The sequence below is a fragment of the Pyxicephalus adspersus genome, chromosome 2, assembly GCF_032062135.1.
Source record: "Pyxicephalus adspersus chromosome 2, UCB_Pads_2.0, whole genome shotgun sequence".
NCBI lineage: Eukaryota > Metazoa > Chordata > Amphibia > Anura > Pyxicephalidae > Pyxicephalus > Pyxicephalus adspersus.
Window position 1 is genome coordinate 95,374,490 of NC_092859.1, and position 20,249 is coordinate 95,394,738.

Below are 20,249 nucleotides of genomic sequence, written 5' to 3' on the forward strand. Positions count from 1 at the left end.
CCTAATGACCACAAACATATGCCTCACTGTGACCTAAATCTGACACTTTTTTCAAGCCTAGTCCAATGAGTTTTAAACATTACAGTGACATGGGTAAAATAAATATTGTTATCCATGTGTTACCCTTTCAAAAAGTGAGAATTGATTACAGGTAGTCCCCTGGTTAAGGACATCTGACATACGGACGACTCCTAGATACGAATGTATCTCATGTGCAGGAGAAGGCTTGGAGGGGGGCGGTTTGCATGACTTGCAGAAGAAATCATTTGCTAAACACAACTTTGTTTGTGATTTACTCACAGTGAGGATTTTATACAGTAACTGACACCACGCCGCCTTAATATGTTGAGACAAACATCTTTCCTAATTGCATTTATTAAAATAATGTACATGTTCTGACTTACATACACATTCAACTTAAAAACAAACCTACAATCCATATCTCGTCTGTAACCCAGGGACTACCTGTAGTTGTAAAACTGGCAGGATTCATATGTGCAGTTACAAGCTTCATTCCCAAAATAAATTGGTGGTCAGTGAGCTCTACCTTTGGAAATGTAAATACAAAATAACTTCCTATTTATACCTATTAAAAATGGTCTTTAAGATAATGTCCCAATATCGGCTGGAGAGTGAACCAGTCACTGGAGACACAGAGGTAAGAAACTAGAATGCCCCTGATGCTTTAATATGTATTAAAATAAGAAAAAAAGAGATTTTTATGCCAATGTTAGGAACTGATGGGCCAACTTTCAGCTTTGTATTGTGATCATTTTTATAAAAAACATTGTGATTGATTCCAATGTATATATTACTATCACTTTTTTGGTATTGTAATAAGAAAGATATTGCAGAAATAACAAATACAAGCTTTTTTTCAAAGGCTGGTTCATGTAGATGTTTAATTTTAGTTAACTATTACCAGTTATAGCAGTTTTAAAGAAAGATGGCCTCATGAGTTGATAATTTTGATTGCCTGCTTGTAGTGTTTGTAGAGTTAAATACACTGTGATTCCTAGTATATACAATTCAGTATAAAAAAGATATAGTGCCAATGCAGAAATTGAACTTGGTATTTTTGTTAAATGTACCTAAAACACTAGAGTGATTAAAATGATATATAAAAATCTAAAATTATAAAAGAACATTTTAATTAGTGTGTCAGGTGAGTTAAATTACACATGAATGATCTAATACTCAAGAACAATCTGTTATTCTTAGCTTGTTCAAGCTGAAAAGTAAATCATTATAATTATCATGATAAAGTCTGTCTAAGTGCAGCATTACTTTCACATTAAGTAAAATGAAGCAGCCTATAACAATTAGTGGCTGTGAATCTGGGAATCAAGGGTTTCATTTAAACAATATGTGGCCAGCCAAGAAGTTTTTTAACATATATATTGCATTTGTCTACTAAACATCAGCTGGGTATATGGAATGAGGCTGCCACATTTAGATTACTGTGTTTGATGGAGCCAAAGCAGCTTACTAAATTTATATATACTGCATACAGGCAAGGTATATGCTGCTGCCAGTCAGCAGTCATATGAATTACAGCTATTTCAGTTCTTTTAAGTATTAGAAGCAGCAAAGCCCTTGTGACCTTTACTGAATGCTTCCTATCTAAAGATCCTTTAAAATATACAGCAGTTTTATTTTGCCCTCCTCCAGACTTGGATATCACGCTGCTTCTAGCGTGCTACTGATTGAATATTGCGGTGTTACAGAGTGTCAGACATGCTTTGATTTACAGAATGCTGAAGCTGCATCATATATAGCCTGCAGAGAAACCATGGGTGATCAAAATCAAATAACACATGGTAATATTAGAAAAATAATGAATTATATGTCTAACTGCTATAGTAAAAATAAAAGCAGTTTATAAACATTCTTACTGAACCACATTTTATTGTATTTATTTTCTGTTTTAAGTGCAAATAGTCTTTGTATGCTTTTTCCACTTGTAGAAGGAATTATAATTTTTAATTTTTAAACAGTAGATGGCGATAGAGGATACTACAAAATGGAAAATAATTAAGTATTTCTACTAGGATAATGACACCAAAAAGAATACTAATTTATGTTTAATATATAGACACATTGGGCCTGATTTATTAAAGCTCTGCAAGGCTGGAGAAGATACACTTTCATCAGTCAAGCTGGGTGATCCAGCAAACCTTGGAATGAATCTGGTCCAGGATTCAATACATTTGATAACAAATAGCAAATAGAAATTCATTCCAGGTTTGCTGGAAAACCCAGCTTCACTGATGAAAATGTATCCTCCCTATCCTTGGGGAGCTTAATAAATCAGGGCCAATATACCTTTCTCACAAGACACAATGGAATCACAAAATTCCTCAGAGAAACCCATTGCTTTACTGGCTGTAATACTCAATCAGAGACAAATATGTATATGCATATACACCTGAGAAGGTTCCCATTCATCCATGCCACTGCATAGCTAGTAGTAGTTAGCAACATTCAAACGGACTTGTTTTTGTAAGGGTAAAAGACATTATGCAGCTCTCCAAACCACTTTATGACTTTGGAATTGATGAAGTAGCTTGGATGAGCTGTGAAACATCTTCAACATTACAAGAACAAGTGAAATGTGACTAACTACTTTTAGTTTTGTATGTGCATACTTCTTCTGGGTTAATAAATTGGGAAGGTTTGAAGTTTACGGATCAACATAATACCAGGCAAGCTAGTATTTTAGGAAGGATAAATCACCTCCCTCTATTTTTTACACAGTACAGTAATTCTGTGTTGATGGATAGATCGCATAGGTAATTTTTTTTTCTGTTTGCTACTGAGTACATACTGTTACAATGCTGTGAGATTTATGTATATCTATATATATCTATATTGTACCCACACAGATGTTCTGCCTGGAAAAAGGACACAGCCGGCAACATATTCCTGCAGAGTGCTGACAAATATACGGCTACAATTATTAGAGTAGCTCATTTATAATCAACTAGCAGACTAGTATATAGGATGATGATGATGTTGAGGGAGGGGGCAGTGTTAAAGAAAATAAAGAAGGCGAAAAGTCAGTAGGCAGATTCTGCTAATGCTAGCTTTGAATTTCTAGTATTTTTTTCTTTTGTCTGTTTCTAATATTAGAACCGTAAAAGCTGTGTATAGTCTGTTTTATACGTACAATTACACATTAGATTAACCAGAAAATTAATTTTTCACAAAGAAACTCTTGAACCCACAACCCCAATCACAATGCACAGTATTGGCATCTCAACAGTGTGCTAGGATGTTACTCATTGTAAACGGTATCCCAAGGCATGCACATTGCAGCACACCACAACACACCATCTATGCAACGTGCTGCACAACATTTCATTAATAAAAAAAACAAATTTGATGATTGATGACTGATTGTGAATTTTGATGAATAAGCCGCACAAAAAAATAAATGGACTGCCTTGATGGACAGATAGTAATAGTAACAGCAGGTCATGCCTATTTTTTTACTTTCTTAGTTTTCTTAGTTTTTTTTTATTAGAGATGTTAAAAGTAAAAAAGGGTAGAATAGGAAAACACATTAAAACAAACTTTCCTGTGATATGATTCCACTAATAATATCAAACACCTGATTTGTGCTTACTGTCAGCCTGGGACAGCGGATCCAACTCTTAAGCCTGTTTTTTTATATATTGTGGTTAACAGGTTTTTTTTAGCAGGCATATGGCAAACAAAAAAAAACACTCACAAAAAAATCACTGATTCCCTAAAAATATTTAGCATGTAGAAAAAAGTACTAGATAGTAAAAACATAGTGAAAGTGAACAAAATATTAATGTACAGGAAAGAGTAATCAAGCATGTGGTTACTATCAGAGCAAGCCTCCCCTTTTTTGTCTTATGAATGTGTAACTTACCAAGCGAAGGAAGTTCTGCAAGGTCTGTAGTGGAATCATTGAAGCATAAGCCACACTTTTAAGACTTCCATCTTTGGGGCCTGTAGAAAAAACATTAAGTTGTGAAATTATGACCAAACTCTATTAAAAATAAAATGCAAACACCCATTGAAATTTCAACCAAAATGAGTACAGTCACATTTAATACAGATCCTCAATCCCAATGCTGTTGTTCCACATTAAATCAGAACATACACACACCAATGTATACATTTATTTTTTCTGGTATATACCAAGTATTTATAGGGTATATGAGCCCTCTGGAGTAGAAAGATGGAAATGACCTACAACGAGTTTACCATGTCTTCTTATTCAGATTATCCTCACTCTGGCCTTTGCAGCGCTAGGTCCTAGGTTCGAATCCCAGCCAGGACACTATCTGCGTGGAGTTCGCAGGTTCGCCCCGTGTCTGCGTGGGTTTCCTCCGGGTACTCCAGTTTCCTCCCACATCCCAAAAACGTGCAGTTAAGTTAATTGGCTTCCCCCTAAAATGACCTTAGACTATAATAATGACATATGACTATAGTAGGGACATTAGATTGTGAGCTCCTTTGAGGGACAGTTAGTGACACGACTATGGGCTTTGTACAGCACTGCGTAATATGATGGCGCTATATAAATACTGTGTAATAATAATAATGATGATTTATTAGAGCAAAAATGTCAAAAAGTCCATGAGTTCAGGTTACTTTTGATTGTGGAATTACTGGAATTCAATGAATGACATGTAGTGGCGTTTAAAAATGTTTCCGTAACTTTCATGGCTATAAACCCATTGCTTTCCATAAAAAAGTACGCCCGTTACAATACTGTAACAGATAGGAACCATTCTTCTGTATTAAATGCAACCTAAAATATTTGCTGTGTGCAATCTGTTCATGCTTCTGGGGTTTATGAAATCTGAACATATTGTAGGTTTGTTCGCACTAGCAAACTGTTGTAAAGACTTATTTAGGGATAGGAATCTATTTTAGTATGCAAAATTAATTTACTATATCCACAGCTTACAGTACATTAGTGTAGTGGTCAGCAGGAAGAATGCCACTTACATTACTGATCATTGGGAAGAATATCACCCTAAAGCTACGTACACACTTCCAATTATTATCGTTGGAAAACGAATGACGAACGATCCTGCACGATATCTACGAACGATCGTATAGCACCGATCCTGCACATAGAGATAACGACACGATCGTTCGTAGATATTGTACACACAATAGATACGATCGTTTGAACGATAGAGGAACTATGTGCACGACACGAAAGTGAACGAACGTTCGTTCATTACGCATGCTCAGACCATGGACGATCAACGAACGACCGTACACACGAACGATGTTCAACGCTTGTCGTCCAATCCGATCCGCCGGTCCGGTCGTTCGTTTCCAACGACTTTCCTCGTTCGTCGGCGTCGTTGGTTACTTTTTTAACGAACGATTTTTGCCCAATCGATCGTTCGTCGTTCGTTTTGAACGATAAAAATTGGAAGTGTGTACGCACCTTTACAGAAAGCCAATAAGATGGTATCTATTCATTGAACTGACCTGAGAGTCATAAACTGCTTATTGTTTAAGGAACCCCTAGGAACCTCTGGAGGAACCCTAGGGTTCTACAGAACACTGGTTGAGAAACAAAAAAAGTTATATGCAAGTGTTTTGTCAAATGAAACTGCCACTAGATTTAGATGACAATAACAATACTTTTTAAATACCAAGAAAAGATCAATCAGCTAGCTCACAATCCTTGAATACCCCAATACAACTCCAATATTAGTTAATCAAATCGTCTTTACAAGAAAAAAAGAAAACACTTTACTCCCTCATTCAAAGCTTTAAATAGGTGTATGTTGCTTTTATTTGTTACCGTCCACTCCGCAGCCATGTGCCTATGCTCTATGTTTTAATCCAGCTATGTATATGAACATATCCACCAAGCCTCAATGCGGGTACATATATATATAAATATATATTATATATATATATATATATATATCTGCCATCTGCTGCGTTTGTTAACTTTTCAATTATGTACAAGATTTATTTCCCATGGGAATGTTCTTTCCTCGAAAGAAGTATGTAGCTATGCATATAAGATCAAGCAGGAACGCTGACACCTGCATCCCTTCTAGGCACTATTCCCCTGACTCAGCCTTGCTACAGGAGAACCAGCTGCTTTCATGAAAACAGTACTGTTGTGCTATTTTTCTGTTTTACAAAAAGCTTTCTATTTCCTCATTTCAACAGAAAAGAAATCTTTATAATTTAATCTAAAAAATGTTACTGTCATGATATACCATAATCTTTAAATCAACCTTGAATGTATGGCTTAATTTTGGGTAAAAAGTTGCTGTAATTTTAGATTTTGCCAACATTTTGTCTTGATGATGATCTCCTAGAGATATAAGATTTGGTATAAGCCCCTCTGTTAGAAAGCGTTCAAACCTTTATCTAAATTGTGTTTAGGCTACAAAGTCAAACTAGAAAGAAAAAGCAGAATAAAGTGACCCATTCTTTATATGGTTACTTCAATGCCAGCCCTTTTGAAAACAGAAGCTCATATATATTTACCTTTCTATAATACCCGCTTTTTCCTGCCATATGCCCTGGTTTATCCCGCCAGCTTTTGCATCCTGTAGTGAGCAACTGGCAGAAACCATTGTATGGTGGGGGAGGAGCTGGTATTTCTAATACTTGAAACTGCTATCATACAAAAAAGCCAGGGAGGAGTAAAGTGGAAAGGAATCGAATTTGTTCATCTAGTAAACTGAATGTAACTTTAAAAAAAGGTATTTTCTCTTTGGTCAAAATGTTTATGAATAAGGTGACTAATCATCTGCAAGGAAAATTAAAAATGTTCACTTTGCAAATACTCTCTCCAATGTGAACGCTCATTTTTCCAGGTGAATATTCTCTAATCTTCTAGAAAGGGACATTTTCTATTATTCCCGAACCACTCTTCTAGATGATCCATTGCATTGCTTTATTATCCTAATGTTACCTGAAACAAATAATAAATCCTTTAAAATGGTGCATAGTTTGAAGAATAGTTGTTACTTCAACTTACCTGGCATTGAAACAGACAGCTGATCCACTTTGCTCATGTTCAGAAATTCCCATGGTGTCTGCAAGAAAATCTGACCTGGTGACCAGGATGTGTTCCCTATAAACAAAATCATACGAGGCATCCTTTTTACTACTTTCAAAAGAAAAAGTGTATAGATGAAGCACCAAAAAAGCCAATCACTAAATATATTTACTGAACAAACTAAACATATGGAGCATCAAATGTAATAATATTATATTATTAGCAATCAATGTATGTATCAGCCTCTCCTATGTTGCAGTCAGACCTTGCTCTGGTACTTATCACCAGAGAACATATGACCATGTTTGCAATACTGAAAAAAGTACTGTTTATCTTACCCCCCCCCCTTATTGTATAAATAAGACTTAAATGCCCATTACAATAGAAATCAGGGTAAGTTGGATCTTAATAAATAATAGGCAACATAAAGGTCATACTACAGCCCTATATCAAACAGTTGTTTGACATTTCTAGAAAGCTAGGGTAAAGATATGACTGTCTGCAATTAAAATGCAGCTTATCAGCCACTAAATATTTATTGAAAGAAGTCCATAGAATTTTTATAAATATTGTGCATTGAGAACCAGAAACAATTCTTTAGACATAAAAAGTTTTATTGAATAGGAGCAAATCTTGAGCTTGAAAACTGGGGACAGTTGGAGGGCACATGTGACATTATTTAGAAATGGAAAATAAAAGTTTAAACAAATACTTTAAGGTTAAATATGACAACCAAATATTTTAAAATAATGATATATACCAGTGTGACATCAGTTTGCTGCAGTCTATTTTCACCAAGCTGCTTGTTATAAATACAGTACACTATATTATTATGGCACATTTCAGTCATACAGTATCTGTCTATTAGAAATGTCCTCTGGAATAAGTACATCCCCTCAATACACAATTACTGCATTCCACAGATACAAGCCTTGTTTTACAGGAGAAAGGACTACACTTCTGGAAAGGATTAAAATTTACAGAAAATACTCTGAATGATATCACTACTGTCTGGTCATATTTTAGCAGAGTGACATCACTATTCTCCGGTTACAAATTATATTTACAGTAGTGCCATTGCTGATCTGAAGACACAAGTTCTATTTTTACATGCGTGACATAAGTTATATGATCAGCACTCTTTCAGGAGTGAAGCCACTAGATACCTCACATAGGTTAAATGTTGCTACAGGTTAAACATTATAAAAATGTAGATGTGATATCAGCAAGAAGAAAATACACAACTTCTAAGAACCATGTTTAATTAAGCCCTCATAGTGAAGTCATTTTTATTTTTTCTTACATGCTTTATGCATTTAGAAAATACAAAGTAACAGTGACAAAGCTGGCTATGAAACTTTGTAGTGATAAATCAAACTGGGGAAAGCCTAGGCAGCTTTAGCCTGCTATAGAAACGTCAAGCTCATGCAAGTAGCGATATTGCTCAGACTCTACAGATTGCATTACCCAGATAAGGACCAATAGTGCTCAACCCAGAAGTTATTTTAAGCCGGGTGGGAAGAAATTGTAGGTGGGTGGCAGCCCCTGTATTGTGACCAAACTCTTTAGTAACTACCCAAAAACAGCCGGGTGGAGGCTGAAAAGTGGTGGGTGGTGCGCCCTGCTAAAAATGCCTGGGGAGAACCCTGACAAATATCTGAAACTTAATAAAAGTAGTATACATGACTATGCATTAAGGATTAGTTTCTGAATTCTGCAAGAATATGTCTACCTCTGAAATAGGCTCAAAGGAAATAGGCAAAAACCTCTCTGCCTATCCCTCATTCTGGTATTTTTCTTAATGAAATTAGAAAAACAAAACATAACCTATCATCTAATAAAGCATACCCTCATAATTACATTCAAATCAAGTTACTTGGTACAAATAAATGAATAATAAAAGTAAAGATTTACCTCCCTTATGTAACTTGAAACTATATACTATGGAGATTGCCAAAAAAATGGAAACGGTCCTTTGTGTAAATGCTTACAACTTGTATGGTTAATATAGCTAGCTTTAGCCAGAAAATACTGTTGCACCTCATTTATGCATAAAATAATATGACTTCTGTGCTAAACAATATATATCTATGAAGATGACACTAAATCTAAGCAGATCATATATCTTATACAAGTGATTTAACATACCTAGCCTGAATGACAAGTCAGTGATTGCACCAAGGCCAAGGTTGGATTCAGCAGTGTTATTAAATGTCAGGTCTTCTTGGCTTTCCCATCCATCAGACATAATAGTGCTGAAGTGGTTGAGTACAGCCTGACTCACAGCTGCAGAGAAATCATCCCATGTTGCATGTTTTTGAATGCGGAGGTAGCAGATGTCTTCGCTTTCAAAATCACTTGCACTGTAGCACATCCGGACATTATCATCAAGAGCAATCCTAACAGGAATCCTAAGGGAATCTGGAAAAAAATGTAAAAAATGTTTGTAATTTATCTTCATACATTACTTCCTTGTGCCAATAATGAGGAAAACCTCTAAACCCTAGAGCAATTTTGTTTATAAAACTAAATACTACTTAAATTAAAAAAGTAGAAGATTTTATAGTTATGTTAATGTTAGCCTCTAACTTTTATGTAATATTTTTGTTTGACTTCACTTTGCTCAGAGGTGTAACGGACAACCATCAAGTCCTCAGGGGCGTGACGAGAAAGAAATTCTTCCTTACTAGGTAGAGCACAGAGCTGATCAGAGCAGAAGTCATTGGACCCAAACAGTGTTTCTACAGTATATAATGAACGTTTGTAAAAATAAAGACTGCCATATTGCTATTTACTACAATAACGACACAAAATACAGTTCAACAGTGGAAATATAAAATTAAGAAAACCTTAACCCAAACTGCTAATCTACCTGAATCCTAATTAAACGCATATTCGTAGAAAACGAGCCTATACTACATAATGGCAATTAACTCGATGGTTTGACAATTCTTAAAGACAAGACAGTAGGTTTATTGTAGGTTTATAGGAGGTTTGATGCATTTATTTTTTCAGAAAAAAAAATAATAATACACGGGTAATATTATTAACAGATGCCGAATGTTCTATCTAAACCTAAAAACAACATATGTCTAAGCAAAGCAATTTAAATTCTGAACCAATCAATTTACTGTTGCTTTTAGATAGCATAACAGGAACTTGTATCCCAAATGCCTTCTAAAATTCAGTGCATCTCCATCTGAAGATAAAGTGATGATAATCTTTCCTTCAGACAGTAATAGGATTATGTGGTAAGACTTTCCGACTATGTGAGATCTATACAGCTTAAATGTCAAGCCAACAGATTGAGAGGACAAATAAAGAGTAAAGTTCACTCACTCAAATTCTCCAGGAGCTGCTTGCAGTCATCTGTAGCTACATCGTGAACTGTCCGGTTACACTTGTCTTGCTTTTCTGGCTCCAGCCCAGAGTGACTGCACAGGATTTCTAAGCAATCCTAGAGAGATCAGATTAGTTAAAACAGAAGATTAAGGCCTGATCAGCATGCCCAAACATACACCAAAGCCTGTAATTCCAACTGTTACATCTGAAATATATATTGGTCAGGCCATCACTCCCTAAAATATCTCTAGATTTTGGACTGTGATAATGTGAGATTCTACAATGATATTCAATGGGGGAAACACAAAATAGGCATTTTGGTGAATTGGTTCATATTGGTTTATAATGTTTAAAAGTACATTTTCACTAAAATTGTGTATAAAATATATTAGATAACATAAATATAGACATAAATATAGATGATTTATGTAATACCAATTGTCTCTTTTCGAATGAACTCTGAGCTTTTCCCCATCCATTTTTGCCTCTTGAACCCTCCTACAGGTCTAAATATTAAAATCAACCTCATTTACCAAAAGGGAGTCTGTGACAGTGGGAGGGCCAGGCCTCACAACCATTCATCTCCCAATCTACTTGTGTATAGAGCAGAGGTATTTGTTTTATTATTTGATACAACTGTGTGTAAATTTTACAGATTTGTTTTTGGTCTATTTTAAATATTTCAAGTACAAAGACCACACTATGCTGTTATACAGATCAGTTCATTTTTTGTGCCTTACCTTTGAGCACCTTTTGGCTATGGGGACAATAGTCTATGTATCAATAGTCTATGTATACAGTATCAACAAGAAGGGGTGTGTTTTTTTATATAAGAAATATACTGAAAAAAATATGTGTATTGTGGGATCCTTACTGTAGATTAAAAAAAAAAACTAAATTTGGTGTTGGTAAAGAAATAGATCTGGGGGTTGGGGGGTGGAGTGCACATCATAAAATGATATTTGACAAAATAAATATGACAACTCTTGTGTGTTTTTAGCTGCTCCTACACTAACTTTGGAAGAAAGTAATGATGATGATTTGAAGCATAACTAAATAATAGAACAGTTCAGCAAAGCAGATGGGGAATGATATTTTTAGGACTTTGCAGATGTAAGTAGCTCTGACTAGCTGATCTAGGACACGGCCATTTACTGGAATACAAAAGAGCTCTTTTGTATTCCAGTAAATGGCCGTGTCCTAGATCAGCTAGTAATTTTTTTAGATCTGCTTATAATTTTTTCCTTTTAAAATATAGTTCCCCTTTAACTTACAGATTACTATTACTACCAGGTTTAAATTATGTCTAGCTGGAGTCTTAAGATATTTAATTTATTGCTTTGCTTTTGTATGTATTTTTTTGTATGTATTTTGTTTTTCATACAAAAGCAAAGCAATAAATTAAATATCTTAAGACTCCAGCTGAACATCATTTAAAACTGGCAGTAATATTAAATTGGAAGTTAAAGGGGAAATATATTTGAATAGGAAAAAATTATAAGCAGGCAGTTCACAGAACTCACAGGTGATGTTCTTCCTGTAATAAAATAAACCTACCTGCTTGTTTACAATCTTTTCTTCAACTTACACTGTGCTGCACATGTGTATAATGCTGGGTATCCTGGAATGCCCCTAGCCACTGAGATTGACCTAACTTCTGTGTGCATGAGTTACATCATTCTAGGCTGGCCTATCAAGATCTGGAACCTACAAAGGAGTGGCTGAAGATGGAGGAGCCTGCAACACAGCAAGGACAGGTGAGTGGAATTAAAATTTGAAATCAGGTAGATAATTTTATTGTGATGTCCCTTCTGCCAAAAACAACCTGCCTGCTTGCAAATTTTTACTTGCTTTTGTTTTAACTATACAGGGAACACGTTGGTTACATGAGTAAATCTATAAGAATAATAAAAAAGACAAATTGTGTAGATGTCTTATAAACTCATTTCTACGCATGAAATGCAAAGATAATAAATTACTAAAACAACAAGCATCATTATTATCACTAATGTGTGAACGAATATGAGGTATGTGCCATTTTTGCCCAAAGCAACTGCACATCTTCAAGCTCCCATTTTCTTAATTTATGCAAAATCTCTGTCACCAACGACCCAGATTAACACAATTAGTTAATACTCTTTCTGAGGATTTTTTGTTTGTTGCTTACACTATGAGCACTTATCACCAGAAATGCTTGAATATTCATACACTATTAATAAATGCTAAAATGTATACAGGCAGCATCAAAAACAGTAACATTTTTATGGTGGATTATTTATTATTTGAAATACATAGAGACCAGTCTGAATGCATTTAAAATATTGAGGCCATGTGGGGCTTCTCCATGGAGTAGTACTAAGCACTTCTTACTATCATAGAACATAAAGTGTTGATTATCATCACACAGGAGATTGTGGGGGTCTTCACAATAAAATTTTGGGTTACTTCATAACCCACCATTATCTCAAGAAACATCCATGGCTCCAGGGACAACCTTAATACAAAACACTCCTATTCTACCTACAGCAACAAAAGGATGAATGACTGTATAGAAAACAGGATAAAAAGCAGCAACCATCCAGGGAAAACTGTCAAGACTTCCATTCCAATACCTTCAATACTGATTTCAGATTAGTGGTACTCTGCTTGCCATCTTTTTACATGCAAATAAAAATGAGAGATATACAAACATTTTTTATAGGCCATTATTTCTGAGGACAATCCACTTGTTCTTAACAAAACCATGAAATCCTGAAAGAATGGATCACCACACTTTGGGAGGTATTCACTTTACCACAGATAAGACTTATTTTTACTTCCCCACTGAGAGGAACTAAAAAGACTTCATTAGTGAGAACAAAGGAATCTGAACCCTGGACAACAGCACACAGGAAGTCATTATTATAGTAATTACCTGTGAAAAAGTAATTTTATTGTTTTAACTTGCTCATGCATTCATGTTGCTACTGTCCACCTCTATCAAATTGCAATATAAACCTCCCAGCCACTACTGTACAAAAATAATGATTCTTGACATTCAGAAGACCTTCAAGGCATGTCCTGCTACTTCCAATCCTGTACATCAATAGGCTTGTGATCACTAACCTGCATTAGGTGCAGCAACATTAGTACCTGTCAAGCACAGTGAGCAAAGGCCCTCTGAGAATGCAGCATAGTGAAAGCTTCACTAATTATTCATGTATATTGACCCCTTTACCATTTTGTGATGGGTGGGAGAGTGGTGGTGGTCATCAATGTCTATAAACACGCATGATTTAGGAACGTTCATTTTAACTATATTTCACTAAATAATTTGTAAAGCAACTCTAGATGTATATGGCTTGTGTTACGAACATTTATTAGGAACAACATATTTAAACCCTGAATATTTCCTAATTGATTTATGTAAAAGAACCTCTGTCAGATATAAAGGGGTCATAAACTTAACAGCCAACAGGGGTAACAAGTTCTAGTCATGCAATAGGAACAATAATTTATGTATTGTGAGTGGGAAGGGGTGACTCACAAATCTGGGGAGTGGTTAGTGTGTGTATGGACTTTAAAGAATATATACTTCCTGTAAACCAGTAAATTTATGGTATTGTATTACAAATCCAATACACAGTTTGAAAGATGGTGCTTAAGTCATATGGAAAGAAGACCAAAAAAAGACACAAAAGTTGAACACCCAAGTGCACTAACTTATACATAAAAAAAAAACTTTAACTGTTACACTCAAAAAACTAGGAATGAATTCCTGGAGAGCGGGGTGAAGTCACAGGATCCCATGACCAGGAAAAGCCTTTGCCCTGACATGACAGAGGGCACAGCACCCGCTGATTGTGATGCAAACATGATATCTCTAGCATGATTGCAGGCTCAAGGACTTCTGAGTTAGGGACAGCTGGGTGGAAGTTGCTAGAGAAAGTGTTTTGGGGGAAGTTCTGTTTTTCAAACCAATCTAGGAGGTAAGGAGTACTATAAAATCTTGATTGAGTAGTGGCCACCCAAACATGAGCTGCTAACAAAGCCACATTGCTAAAGCTACGTACACACTTCCAATTATTATCGTTGGAAAACGAACGACGAACGTTCATGCACGATATCTACGAACGATCGTATAGCACCGATCCTGCACATAGAGTTAACGACACGATCGTTCGTAGATATTGTACACACAATAGATACGATCGTTTGAGCGACAGAGGAACTATGTGCACGACAGGAAAGTGAACGGACGTTCGTTCATCACGCATGCTCTGAACATGGACGATCAACGAACGACCGTACACACGAACGATGTTCAACGATCGTCATCCAATCCGATCCGTCGGTCCGGTCGTTCGTTTCCAGCGACTTTCCTCGTTCGTCGGCGTCGTTGGTTACTTTTTTATGAACGATTTTTTGCCCAATCGATCGTTCGTCGTTCGATTGGAACGATAAAAATTGGAAGTGTGTACACACCTTAAGAACCATCGGCCTTGCTACACAGATTTTAGAATTACAAACCCAATAATGTGTAGTTTTCCTTTTTTTCTCCACTCAGAAACAAATCCTCATGTTTTTTGTTGCAAGTTTAAAGTTACTATGTGAACCATTTATGCATTGAAACAAGAGTAGTTGTTTGGTCTTTTCATAATTATCCCTCAATTTTTTCAGTCTATTTTTTTACAATCTGTAAATATTCCTCTAAAAAATCCCAATTATCATACACCCCTGAAAAAAGGCTTTAAAAACTACCTTGAATCCTCTTGATGCAGCAAAATGAGCGGCTGTCCATCCCTCACTGTCTGTACTATTGAGAAGAGTTGCAGAAATAACAGGTTTAAGGTTACAGCTGTCATTGTTCTTTAGATCAACTTCCTCGCCAGTATCAAAGTGACTTGCATAATACATTAGGAGTTTCAGACAGTCGCTGTTTCCAGAATCTGCAGCAGCATGAACTGGTGACCAGCCATTCTTTAAAAAACATAAAACATTTATTAAAATATATATTATATATAAAATAGGACATATACAAGTTCACATTAGCAGACGTTAAATACTACAATGATCAAATGATGGTACAAAGTTATGCTTCCAATTTAAATACTAAAGGGGATGCACCTTTATTTTATTAAGCAAAACTTCCTACGCAATTTAAAGATATTTAAGACATGTCTACACAACACAAACATAATGACTATATGCAGCAAGAACTGTTTGCCTATTTGCAAACTCTTAGTCTAATGCTTGGTCATCTCACATTTTCGAAGGTCTTCATTTGATTTAGTTAGTTTTGAACATGGATCAAATGTGTGCTAGGTTAAAAGCTTAAAATAAATAGGAGACTAACATTTCTAATCAATTATACAAAATAAACTCATCTCCTCTTTTTTTAGCTCCAAACAAATATTCAAACTATAGACTAATTTTACTTGTACCACAATATGTTGAAATGGAATAAAAATGCATTAAATACGTTCATCAATTTTGGTTCTAAACCCAACTTTGTTGGTGTATTTATTTCAACTTAAGAAAAATCTGAACATAACAGCATACAATTCACATTTCAGCGTATGTATATAGGTGGTTTTACAGAAATATATATATATATATATATATATATATATATATATACACACATATATATATATATACACATATACATACATACTGGAAATTCCAGTTGATAGTGTTAGAATCGCAATTAAAGAGGAACTAAACTCAAAAACAGCCAAAACAAAAAAAATACACTTACCTTCATTCTTGCAGCGCAGTCGATCATTCCAGAGGTCTCTTCCATCGGGTCCCGCGTCATCCCAGTATTCGTCTTCCGGCCGGCGCTCCAGGCGCCGCTATCTTCTCCTCTTCTTCCGGGATCATCTTACAACGTCATCTGACCTAGGCACAAGATCAGATGACGTAGTTGGGGAAAAAAACTCACTGCGCATGCGTGAGATCGGCTTCCCCCCCCCCCCCCTTTTGACGAAAGGTATCCTGGGAGGTTTTGTGCTCCCATTCGCCTAGGCGATTGAGAATTAGGGGGCGGTGCTGCACTTAAAAAAAAAAAAACAAACACAGATATTTTACTTAACATAAAAGGGGTGTCTACCCTTTTATATAAAGTGAACATTCTGAGTTTAGGTACGCTTTAACTTTACCAATATTTGTTTGGTTAAATGATATACTACTTTATCATCCATTTCCCATCATTATGAATAAGAATAGAGCAAAAGTCAGCCAATGTTCTTCCACTATTGTTTTACAACCTAGCCTTCGCATTTCAAACAAACTGCACTTTTTGCCTCAATATTAGGTAGGCCTATAGGCACAACAAAAACAATTGTGTCAGCAAGCCCTTATTTTTTTTTTTTAAATATCAGTATCTAAATATGTACTTACAATGGCTGCAGTACTTCTATCAGCTCCAGAGTCCAGCAAAAGTTTAACTAATTCAAGATTTCCATTTTTACAAGCCAGGTATAAAGGGGATTTTCCTCCATCAGCATAATTAATGTCAGCATTGTATGCAAGCAACAATTCTGCACATCTGAGGAAAAAAAAGTAATACACATTTATATAGTCTATGTTCAGTACAGTGAGAAAGTCATAAAAAATTGAAGGATTAATGTATAAAATTAAATGTGTGCCATTTTTTTGGTAATAGCTTTTAACCCTAAATTTCCACGTCTAAATTGTGTATCAGGGCTAAATAAAAAATATATATTGGCTAAAAGGGGTGGTGAAATATGAAAGCACTTTTCAGAACATTGGTTATAGTTATGTGCTAAAGTATGTGAAAACTATAGTAAATACCAATACCCAACTGGTAGGATACATTACAAATACTACAATCGCTAAAAGGCCAAGGGGACCGCTATAATCTTTGCCCAGACTGATCTTGCTAGTTCTTTTCAGGCAACAATTATCTAATGTGTATATGCAGATTCACACAGGGCTCTGACCACCATGTGCCTAAGCCGGACCAAGAGAAAAAAAAGTGTATTCTGTGAAATACCAGATTTTACTTTTGAAAAAAATGAAAAGAAATGATGTGAGTTCATACTCTAAATTCAAAATAAAAACTTTAGAAACTTTGTCTAAAAAGAAGCTAACTGCTGATCTCTCCTATCTCTGACATTTGACGAATGGCACATTATCATGGTTTCTGTTAAATAGGTGGGTAATTGTTAAGGCAACGTTTCCGTCTGGATGGGTGTCTGAAGGACAGTTGGCCAAGCCCCAACCAAAATTGTGAGATATTTTGAGAATCTTAATTTTTTCTCATGTCCATAATAGTGTGGAAAACACACTACATTGAGGCTTTAATCCCTGCTTCTATGAAGGGGACTTCACCTGGACCCCTCCTTCCACATACGCTGTTTTGACACCACAGTGCTAATGCTAGAAACAGGAGAATCTCGTTTCCTAGAACTTTATAGTCATTTCTTGGCAATGGACTGGATAGCAGTAAAGGCTGTGTGACACAGACAGGAACAGGTCACAGAAACTGCTTCTAAGGAAAAAAGCCAAGCAAATGTGAAATGCCCATACCCTGTCTCCTCATAAAGGGTGGCTTAGCTGTTATAATCTCCACTCGGCTTTAGGATAGTAGATTTGTGGTGACAAGGCAACTGTTACTGCTTGAAAAAAAACACTTCATAAAGAGAAAAAATTAAAAAGGAGGGAACAGGGAATTTTATGTCTCTCAACAATAAAGGGTCCTCGTATATCGATGCACTTTGTGTATTTATATTTGTGCTCATACCCGAATATCATTATTGCAATTGTATTTCTTTTGGAGCACACTGGCTGGGATGCTTTCAATAGTTGATACAACTAGATAAAACTAACAAAATATTAGGTCTATAGAGTGTGTTCCAGTTCCTCTCAATATTTCAGTCCTCTGGAGGTAATTTTCAAGATTTTATTAGGTTTTTCAAATAAAAGTTACAATCACAGGTAAAAACAACAGGGAAGGGGAACAAAAGTCAGAAGGGTCTGCCCCAAACAACAAAACTCAATGTAAAGTCCAAAACACAAATATTAATGATCCAACATCAATTATACCATATATAGTCATAACAAAACTACTAAAGTACGTGCCTGTCCTTCTGACCCCGCGGGGGGCGGCCAGCCAGAGCCACGGACCACCAAAGAATGAAAAAGTGAGGGCACAGTGTTCCCACCCCTGCCTACCACACTACGCCCCTGTTTATAACTCTGTCTCTGTAAAGGTGCGTACACACTTCCAATTTTTATCGTTCAAAACGAACGACGAACGATCGATTGGGCAAAAAATCGTTCGTAAAAAAGTAACCAACGATGCCGACGAACGAGGAAAGTCGTTGGAAACGAACGACCGGACCGGCGGATCGGATTGGACGACGATCGTTGAACATCGTTCGTGTGTACGGTCGTTCGTTGATCGTCCATGATCTGAGCATGCATAATGAACGAACGTTCGTTCACTTTCCTGTCGTGCACATAGTTCCTCTATCGCTCAAACGATCGTATCTATTGTGTGTACAATATCTACGAACGATCGTGTCGTTATCTCTATGTGCAGGATCGGTGCTATACGATCGTTCGTAGATATCGTGCAGGATCGTTCGTCGTTCGTTTTCCAACGATAATAATTGGAAGTGTGTGCGTAGCTTAAGAGTGGTCACAAATGTAAATCTGGACAAATGCAACCTTGCTTCCAGTTCTAGAGAATGATTAACACAATGTCTGAAATAAGACTGTTTAGTGTTATAAAATAAATATGTCTAAGTGTTTAGACATATTTCCATCTCTTACTTTTCATGTCCCTGAGCAGCTGCTGCACATAAAGCAGTAAAGCCATTTGAAACAGTAGCGTCTACTTGAGCTCCTGACATCAGCAGCAACTTTACACAGTCTGCATGAGAACAAAAATACAGAGTAAGAAAAGGATAAAGAAAAAAATGTGTTATGTAGTTATATAAAACCGTATTAACAACCACAAATACTTTACAACTTTTACTTTAATTAGGATTAGGATAGAAAGATACAATAGACAGCCATTCAGTAACCATCCTCCTCCACAGTAACTAAGGCTGGGTCTACACAGACGTTTTTAAAAACTCATGTAAACATTCCTACTATGTTTATATGTGTTTTTATACACTTTTATTAGCGTATTAAAGTTTGCCTGTTTTCCTGCGCCTCCCACGGTTACGTTTCAGACGCTTATAAACGTGGGAAAATGGCAAAAATGCGGGAAACCGCCTCCATTGAAGTCAATGGAAGTATTTATCTGGGTTTTACTGCGCTGACCCCATGTTTTAATTTTTTAAACGTTGCAGGCAGAGTTATAGATAACGCTAATAAACGTGCCCCAAAGAAAATGTCCTAGTGTAGATTAGCCCAATAGAATGCATAGGAATTTCAAACATGGGCTTTTAAAGCCTCAGGTTAAACGCTGGGGAAAATGTCTGTGTAGACTAAGCCTAAATGGGTCTGATTTAATAAAGCTCTCCAAGGCTGGAGAGAATACACTTTCATCAGTGAAGCTGGGTAACCCAGCAAACCTGAAATGTATTCCATCAAAGTAATGTTCCTAAATATCAGCATGCTAACTGATATGATAGTATGTAAGTGTCCCCCCCAATTACATACATTTACACCAAAATGTCAGTCACCAAATTACATTAATTGCTATGTGAAATATGCATGGCAAACATAAAAATACTCAATTTCAAAACAGTTTTGTTTGAAAATTATGGGAAAATATATCATACAAAAATACTTCTTTTTTACCTGCAACTCTCTAAAGCAGGGCTGTCTAATTTTAAATTTACATCACATCAGCAGATCGCAGAAAATTTAGGAAGGTGTAGTTTACAAAGAGTCAGAACAGACTTTCGAGTTGAAC

General features: G+C 36.0%; 1 protein-coding gene across 1 annotated transcript in view; it reads right to left on the reverse strand.

Moving 5' to 3' along the window:
- CTTNBP2 (cortactin binding protein 2) overlaps positions 1-20,249 on the reverse strand; it is a 67,234-nt gene that overhangs the window by 8,361 nt on the left and 38,624 nt on the right. The window contains exons 6-12 of the mRNA XM_072401563.1: positions 19,154-19,253; positions 16,754-16,901; positions 15,110-15,328; positions 10,367-10,484; positions 9,176-9,448; positions 7,007-7,102; positions 3,902-3,981 (exon numbers count right to left, since the gene is read on the reverse strand). Coding sequence (XP_072257664.1) covers positions 3,902-3,981; positions 7,007-7,102; positions 9,176-9,448; positions 10,367-10,484; positions 15,110-15,328; positions 16,754-16,901; positions 19,154-19,253 — 1,034 coding nt within the window. The remainder of the gene's footprint in view (positions 1-3,901; positions 3,982-7,006; positions 7,103-9,175; positions 9,449-10,366; positions 10,485-15,109; positions 15,329-16,753; positions 16,902-19,153; positions 19,254-20,249) is intronic.